At 42.5% G+C, this 9,098-nt stretch overlaps 1 protein-coding gene across 1 annotated transcript in view; it reads left to right on the top strand.

Annotated features, from left to right (window-relative positions):
- The window catches only part of Mrps22 (mitochondrial ribosomal protein S22), a 13,807-nt gene extending 4,999 nt beyond the window's left edge, over positions 1–8,808 (top strand). Inside the window, exons 3-7 of the mRNA XM_028758905.1 lie at positions 2,446–2,589; positions 3,271–3,354; positions 4,849–4,994; positions 7,573–7,681; positions 8,612–8,808. Of these exons, the coding sequence (XP_028614738.1) occupies positions 2,446–2,589; positions 3,271–3,354; positions 4,849–4,994; positions 7,573–7,681; positions 8,612–8,707 (579 nt within the window). The 3' untranslated portion in view covers positions 8,708–8,808. The remainder of the gene's footprint in view (positions 1–2,445; positions 2,590–3,270; positions 3,355–4,848; positions 4,995–7,572; positions 7,682–8,611) is intronic.
- Positions 8,809–9,098: the final 290 nt, after the last annotated feature.

The raw sequence follows: 9,098 nt of genomic DNA, 5'->3' as shown, positions 1-9,098 counted from the left end.
CTCCCTCCCTCTCTCTCTCTCTCTCTCTCTCTCTCTCTCTCTCTCTCGCTTTCAAAGTGGAGTGCCTCTGAAGAAGCATGATATGCTGGCAGGTCCCTGTCATGTTGTTACATACTATGAACTTAGTGTATCTCAGATTGATACCAGAAACATGTTGTTCTGGCTTGTTTTATTGTTAACTTGACAAAGCTAGAGTCATTTTGGAAGAGGGAGCCTAAATTGAGAAAATGTCCCCACCAGATTGGCCTGTGGGCAAATCTGTGCTGCCTTTTTCTGTTTGATGATTGATGTGAGAAGATCCAGCTCACTGGGGGTGGTGCCATCCCTGGGCTGGTGTTTCTGGGTGCTATAAGAAAGCAGGCTGAGAAAGCCTTGAGGAGCAAACCCATAAGAAGCACTCCCTGGTGGCCTCTGTTTCAGTTTCTGCTTCCAGGCTCCCACCCTGATGTCTTAGTGATGGAGTGTGCATGACTTGAGAGTTGTGGGATGAAGTACAGCGTTTCCTGCCCAGATTATATTGGTCATGGTGTTTTTATCACAGCAGTAGAAACCCTAAGACACTTGTGTTGAGACCAGGCAGATGGAACAGACAGCAGTGGTCAGAAAGAAGGCAACATTCAGTTTACCTGGGCTGGACTGGTTTTCTTAGCTGACACTTCTGGAGAAGATCAGAAGATCAAGGGTTTTCTTGTATGTATGTGGGTGGTGGCGGGGGGCATGGCATCTTATCCTTTTCCTTTAATTTTAAGACTATTCTTAACAGTCGTACATTTATATTAAGGCATTTTAGTTGTCAGTCTCTAGTCTCCTCTCTTACCCCCATTCGTCTTGGAATCCTTCTCCACCCTGAGAAGCCCCTCTACTGTTTTATTGTGTTTCTAGTTCATTGGGATTCTTGCATGAGCATGAGTGAGGGTACTTACTGAAGTCTGGGCAACTTTATCAGTGTCCTCAACACTAAAGAAAGTGACACCTCTTCCCTAACAACCGTACTGTTTATAGATGCTAGTTTTCATGTCAACTTGTCACAAGCAAAAGTCATCTGAGAGGAGGGAACCTCAACTGAGAAAATGCCTCTGTAAGGTTAAACTGCAGGCAAGTCTGTAGGGCATTTTCTTAGTTAGTAGTTGATGGGGAAGGCCCAGCCCATTGTGGGTGGTGCCATCCCTGAGGTGGTCCTGGGTTCTATAGAAAAGCAGGCTAAACAAGCCTTGGTGACCAAGGCAGTAAGCAGCACCCCTCCATCGCCTCTACATGAGCTTCTGCCTCCAGGTTCCTGTCTTGTGACACGAGTTCTGTCCTTACTTCCTTTGATGATGAACTGTGATGTGGAAGTCAAACAAACCCTTCTCCCCAGCTTGCTTTTGGTCATGGTGTTTCATCACAGTAATAACAACCCTAACTAAGAATGGGGCTCAGGGAGGGGTGGAGCCTTTTGTGCCCCTCCCTGGCCCATGATGAAGTGTTCACTGGCCTGGTCTTGACATCTGTGTAGGTCTTATGAAAGTAACCAGAGTTGTAAGGAGTTCATGAGTGCAGCAGCCATGCCGTGTCCTTAGGGCAGTGTTCCACAGCAGTCCACTCATCTGCTCTTACACGCCTTCTGCCCTTCTTCAGCCTGTTCCCTGAGCCCTGTTCCCTGGAGGGTTATGGTACAGATGTCCCGTTTAGACTTGAGCAAGGTGGAGTGGTTTATCTTTGTCTGTCTTTCCTTCATTCTTTATTTTTTTATTTTGTTTGTTTGTTTGTTTTTCCTGATAGAGTCTCACTATATAGCCCTGGCTGTCCTAGAATTCTCTCTGTAGACCAGGCTATCCTTGAACTCAGGGATCTGTCTGCCTCTGTTTCCCAAGTGCTAGAATCAATAATGTAAGAAACCCAAACTTCCCAATGGATTTTTTTACTCTTTAGTAAAACCATTGGAGTTTCACAGATAGTTTTCAGACATTACTGTTTCCACAGTAGTTTCCTTGATTACCAGTTTAAAACAGCAGTGTGTCATGTAAAAACAGTTTTTCATTTGAACCTTGTAAGTGAAGGACAGAAGTGCTCTGTGGTTGGGCCCTCAGAATGCATTAAAGTACGACTGAGTGCTGAGGTTAGAAAAGTGGTCCCTCCTCCATCTGGTCTTACACAGTTGTGGATAGAAGTCAGGATTTTAGCATTTTAGCTCTCTTTATCTGTGGCCCAACTTGTGGTCACATTGCATGCAGTCAGGAAGCAGAGGGACTAATGCTGGAGCTCGCTCACCTTTCCCTTCATCTGTAGTCTAGGACTCAGCTCATGGAATGGTGCTGCCCACATTAGGGTGGGGCTGCCTCTCTCACATACACACAGATCGTCTCCAAAGTGATTCTAGATCCTGCCACATTGATAGTATTTGCTATCACAAAAGCTAACTGAAGTCTTCACAACTTACTTACCTTTGGTTGCTTTCTGTTTCAGGAACGTTTTATTGTTGTTAGAGAACCAAGTGGCACACTACGCAAAGCTTCATGGGAAGAACGGGACAGAGTGATACAAATTTATTTCCCTAAAGAAGGTCGTAGAGTTTTGCCACCAGTAATTTTCAAAGATGAGAACCTTAAGGTACAGTGAATTGAATTCCATTTCCATGATGGTCATCTGCTGAAGCAGTCAGCTCTGGCGCTGCTGGCAATTTCAAAAAGGTGAACACGGGCACTAATGTAGCAGTAACTTGATGAGGGTTCTCATATAGTTAGTTTAGTTGGGGTTTGACTCCAAGTGTGGCATTTGCAAAGCCTGTGCCGTTTCTGTATGCTTTTATTTATCCATTTTATGTATAGGAGTACACTGTCTTCAGACACACCAGAAAAGGGCATCAGATCTCATTACAGATGGTTGTAAGCCACCATGTGGTTGCTGGGAATTGAACTCGGGACCTTTGGGAGAGCAGTTGGTGCTCTTAACCTCTGAGCCATTTCTCCAGTCCCCTGTATGCTTTTTAAAAATTCATTTATTTTGTTTTTTCTGTTTTGTTGTTTTATTTTGTTTGAGTTGGGGTCTCACTGTGTAGCTTTGACTGTCCTGGAACTATGTAGACCAGGCTGGCATTGAACTCAAAAAAATCTACCTGTTCCTGCCTCCGACCAAATGCTGGGATTAAAGGCCTGCACCACCATATCCAGCTCCCTGTGTGCTCTTGATAGGCACATAGGTGGCTTGTATATTGGCAGGCCTGCCAGGGTGTCAGGACAGATGGAAACTTTCATGTTCTCAGCTGACTCCCATTTTACTATGTGGTTTTAGACCATGTACAGCCAAGACCGGCATGCTGACGTCCTCAATCTCTGTGTCGCCCAGTTTGAGCCAGATTCCACTGAGTATATCAAGGTGAGTGTATTTAATAGTTCCCAAAATGTGATTTAAACATGATTGTGCAAAAGGTTCTTAATGTAACACTTGAATTCCACTATAGGTTTTGATGCAGGTTATAGGAAAGGGGTATTGAGGGTAGATACATGTTTTATGTGTTCAGACACCTCTAAGAATGAGGGAAGCTGGGCTTGTAGAGTGAACTGGTTTGCTCTTAGTTGCACTGCTGTTAAAGTGGTTGGTTTAGGACTCAGATGATGACAAGGCTTTTTCTCCTTTCCATTCACCTTATAGGAAAAGTTGGTTATCCATTAGAATTTTTCCAGGCGCAGTGTGTGTCTTGTAGCTTAGTAAGGATGTCTTCAGAGAGCCTGGTTTTGTGGGCACAATTATTACAGGTAGCATAGCTGATGCCAGGAACCAGGATTGAGTGGGCGTCAAGGCCTGTGCTCCAGCAGTGATGTACAGCAATAAGACAATATGCAGACACTTGTCACCTCTAGCCTAAAATGTTAGGTGTTGCTTCCTAGGTGTCTTTGAAAGGGGGTCTAGAAGGGCAAGGAACAGTGTGAGAGAGGAGACTGGTGAGTAGAGGTGTTTCAGAGGACAGTAAATAACCAAGTACGCTTGAGATGTGTGTTTGTACATACAGTGCATATGCAGGGGGATGGTTCAAGATGGATGGGCTGTATCAAGTGTGACCTCACTACTAGGTGAGGAATACTCTCTTCATCTTAAAACTTCATCAATTTTAAAGCCTTTTGGGCTGGGCAGTAGTGGTGCACCCCTTTAATCCCAGCACTTGGGAGGCAGAGGCAGGCGGATTTTTGAGCTTGAGGCCAGTCTGGTCTACAGAGTGAGTTCCAGGACAGCCCGGGGTATAAACAGAAACCCTGTCTTGAAAAACCAAAAAAAAAAAAAAGCCTTTTGGACAGGGCTAGGAAGTTCAGTAGGTCAAGTGCTTGCTGTGCAAGCATGAAGACCTGAGTTCAGATTCCCAGCACCCATGTGAAAGCCAGGTGAGTTGGCACATATCTGTGGCTGCAGAGTTAGAGGGGGCAAGGACTAGGGGATCCTGGTGACGTTGTTGGGCTATATACTCACAGGGAGGTGTACACACACAAGGGTGATACTGTAGTGGGGAAGGCACCGATTTGTTGTTGTAGACAAATGCTCGTTCCTATGTATGGGTCAGAGGACAAGCTTGGGTTCTTTGGGCCTAGAATGTTGCTCAGTTGGCTAGGCTAGATGGCTAGTGAACTTCCAGGGATCCATCTTGCCATCATTGGGAATACAAGCATGCCCACCGCACATGGTTTTTATGTGGGTTCTGGGGATCCTCCCCAGGTCTTGTGCTTATGAGGCAAGTGCTTTACTGAGTTGAACAAGGCTAGGGAGGCAGCTTGCAGGTAGACCTGGTTATACTCTGACTCATGCCAACATTCCTGCTAGTTGATAGGAACCCTGTGATGTCATCCACTTTTCATTTTTCTGTGCATTTTATGTGAATAGGTTCATCATCAGACCTATGAAGATATAGACAGAGATGGAAAATATGAGCTTTTACGTTCAACAAGACACTTTGGTGGAATGGCTTGGTATTTTGTAAATAAAAAAAAGATTGATGGTTTGCTCATCGATCAGATCCAGAGAGATTTGTAAGTATGAATGATCTGAATAATTAATCATTTATTGCCCAACAGTAAGTCAGTATTTTTTGCAATGACAGTGTATTGTCCAGTAATAGTAAGTTTTCACTTATTTCCATTTGGATTTGTTTTTCTAGCATAGTTCTTCCAGTCTTTGCTTTTGTGTTGCATATCAGTGCTAGATTGTTAGAAAAAAAAGTGGCTTTGGATCTTAATAGTAGACTGAGATTTTCTTTTTCACCCTTACTTTCCAGTGTTCCTGGGTATCGGTGGGTTTTCTAGACACTCAAGGATGTTACATGGGAATTGGACACTTATTTTCTAGCAGAACTACTCTACCCATAGGACTTCCCTGTTAACATGTTTAACTTACGAAAATAACTTTTTTGACGGCCCTTGTTTTTTTGAAAAGCTTCTAAGGTTTCAGTAAAGTTATTTTCAAAGTAGTGTGAAAGAATGCATTTTTGGTGTCAATTTGATATGCTCCCAGGTTGCTAGCTGAAAATAACATAAATGTAATTCATCATACTGTGCTGTGAAGGTTTTCAATCTTTACAAATTAAAGTCTGCCTGGGTATGGTGGTGGATGGGGCTGAAATGGGAGGATCTTTTGAGTTTGAAGCCAGCCTGGTCTACTTAGTCAGACGCTGTCTAAAAACAAAAAGAAATGGATGGCTGGTATCTTTAGTTAAGGAAGTTTGTTGATGCTACTGTTTATTAAAATTGCCATTTTGTAAAAATGACTTAAAATATAGTTAATAGACTACTGTATAGTATAAAATAACTACACTAGTAAACTTAACGGCTCATGGCTTGTTTATTGCTGTGGTTAGGAACAAAACTTTGTATTTCTGAGTTATGCATGCTGTTTGAGATAAAACTGGAAAGAAAATAGCTTTTTACATTTAGGTGAAAAAATACAAAATCACAGGGGAAGGAACCATCATGGCTGTTTTGAGAGTTAACTTTACCCATAGCCCTTGCCAGACTATTAAGATTGAATAAGAGGTATCAGTTATTCCATCCTCAGACTGTAGAAGTATCTTACTTGCAATTTGAATGTCACACTCAAAGGTTACATGCATATTACCCAAGATACAGCATTGCTTTCATCAGGACAGCTTTCCTAGTGATAATTCCTGTGCTTCATCAGCATGTGCAGTATGATTCAGTTTAGAAGGTGGCAAAATTCCCTCATCATCAGGTGGCCTAGTTGGGGATGATCAGAAGTGATGTGCCTTTCTGTATTATGTGACCTATGAACTGTCTCCTCAAGCTCCCCAAATGCAGACAATCCTGCACTTAGTGTAAGGAGAGACTAGCTCTAGATACTGAAGCTATGGGATGTGGCAATATGTGGTATTCTATTACTCCTTATGTAAAAGTTAACATCTGAAGTGGTTCGTACCTGCCAGGAAGAGCTTAAACATAATTCTGAAGTGTAGAAACCCATAGTGCCATTATGACCAAGTTTTAAAGGGAATTATTTTCATCTTTGTATCAGGAAGAGACATTTTGTCTGCCTTTTTGAACTAAAGTAAGCATGACAGACAAGTAATGGCCGTTTCAACATTTTGCCTCAGAAAGGCTTGTACAGTTTGAGCAGGTGGTTCCTTTTCCCAGAGCATTTCACTAGGTCACCATGGCTTCAGGCATTATGTGCTTACTTCTGTCATCTTCTAGCCCAGCTGTTTAAAAAGTGGGGATAGTCAAAGAGAGACAACTTTAGCACAGCACTGAATTATGGTGTCCTCACCTTTATCTCCCCAACTGGAAGCCAGGAGCTAAATGTATACAGCAAAGCCTCAAAATGGGAACACTTGGTTTTTATGTCTTCCACAACTCTCAGCTTTGAGGGACAAGTAGTTAGAAGGTGTGGACTATGTGGGAAGATTGTTTTGGGGATAGATGAGAGTTTTCACGTTGATAGAAATTGTTTAGAAATAATTTCAGAGATATAAAGCAGAATTTGTATCCTGAGTTGGATCAACCTGCTTCATGTTGACCAACTTGGTCCAGAAATGCTTGCCACTAGGAATTGTTTCTTTAAAAAGATTCATTTATTTTATGTATATGAGTACACTGTAGCTGTCTTCAGACACACCAGAAGAGGGCATCAGATCCCATTACAGATGGTTGTGAGCCACCATGTGGTTGCTGGGAAATTGAACTCAGGACCTCTGGGAGAGCAGTCAGTGCTCTTAACCGCCGAGCCATCTCTCCAGACCTAGGAATTGTTTCTATGGAAAGGGATGTCTCATCTCCCAAAGAACACAGCCATATCTTCATAGAGTGGGCACTTCCTGTATGGCCTCTTGCTTTAACCTGCCTCGTAAGTCAGGACAAGAGGGCAGCTTTGTAGACTTGGTTCCAGGATGGAACTCAGGTCATCAGGCTTGTGCAACAAGTGTGTTTTACTCACTGAGCCATCCCTCTGGCCCCTTTAAATGCTTTGGAATTACAGAACTACCTTTTCCCTCACCAGAGTTAAGTCTGAAACGTAATTTAACTTAGGAGTGGCAAACACTTTATAGGGTTGTGAAACTAATGAAAACCCCTTGGTAATGCTAGGCTTTTTCACTCTCAGGGTTGATGATGCCACAAGCCTGGTCCAGCTGTACCACATGCTTCATCCAGATGGCCAGTCAGCTCAAGAAGCCAAAGAACAGGCTGCAGTGGGAGTCAATTTAATTAAGGTAGAGTTCTTTTGTCAGTTTTGTGGTGATGATTGAGTTAGGAAAAATCCACCCGTGGGTCATATTTAATGATACATCATTGTGAATATGGAACATTTTAGGCTTGAAAACAATGTGAATGAAAATTCCATTTTTCCTGTTACCTGGACTGGCAGCATGTGGGGAATTGTGTAGCACTCTAGATGGTGTAGTAGGCAAGCTGGCAGCTGGAGATGAGAGGTTCAGACAGTGGGAAGGATGTGGTCAAGTCCCCACAGGTACTGGACAGCCTCCTACCCTTAGTGTGGGCACATTCATCAGGGACCTTGGTTGTATGATCATTTTGGAACTGCACACCTCTCAAGCCATGGTCTCTCCAGACACATCCTCAGTGCTAGGTTAAGATGGTATCTTCACTGAAATTTTCTGTATTGGTTCCTAAGGACAGAAGTGAGTGTCGGGTGATGTCCCTAAGAGGAGCACAAACTGGTGCTCACCATGACTTTCTGTGCTAAGCCAGGGAGAACAGTATACTTTTGAAGATTTTTCTTTTTAAGACATGAACTCATGAAGTGCAACAATTTTTTTTTTTTAATGGAAAAAAAGTAAGCTTGCTGGCTCTCATTCTCTCTAGTTTCTCTATAATGGTTTTCATTTTGATCTAGGAGGAGGTACAATGTCAGGGTCTTAATCTTTACTGATAGTTTATTAATTAAGGGATGAAAACCATTCTAAGGTTTAGAATTACTATTGCTGCAGCTGTGGGATAAGGTACTTCTGTCCATATACACTCATTTCATCCATTCAGGGAGATTATTGTGACACTCAAGACCTTATTGGAAATTGTGTCCCTACTGCAAAAATGCTAATGACATCTTAAAACTGACTTTATACACTTAGTTGCCTGTTGCTCTAGATTCTAGAACTTGTTTGTTTTTTCTATTTTCATAGGTCTTTGCAAAAACAGAAGCACAGAGAGGAGCATACATAGAATTAGCACTTCAAACTTATCAGGAAATAGTCATCAGCCATTCTGCAGCATCCTGAGAACAATTAAAAATGCATTTCATGTTAATGCCCTTCCATTTTGGTAATACTGAGCTGAACATTTAAAAATCTCGGGATTAAAAGGTAATTACTGCCTTAAAGTTTTCTGTAATTTGTTTTCTGCTTTTTAAATTCTCAAGTACTTGTTATCCTACTCAATTTCTAGGTGACATGGGGATGACTGACATTTATATGTGAGTGCCTGGTTATGAATTTCTCTTTTTACATTACATTAATTCTGATAAAAAACAAAACCCACTTCCACAGTACCATAGAGGCCGGCAGGTAATGCTGAGAGCCCAGCTGGACAAGTCAGGACAGAGGCTCAGCAGCTAAGCTGTGACACAAGGAGAGGGGAAGCTGATCCCTGGAGTAAAGTGTTTTGGCTCGG

This window comes from Grammomys surdaster, unplaced genomic scaffold, assembly GCF_004785775.1.
Source record: "Grammomys surdaster isolate TR1022 unplaced genomic scaffold, NIH_TR_1.0 126248, whole genome shotgun sequence".
NCBI lineage: Eukaryota > Metazoa > Chordata > Mammalia > Rodentia > Muridae > Grammomys > Grammomys surdaster.
This window is presented reverse-complemented; position numbering and strand designations above follow the sequence as displayed.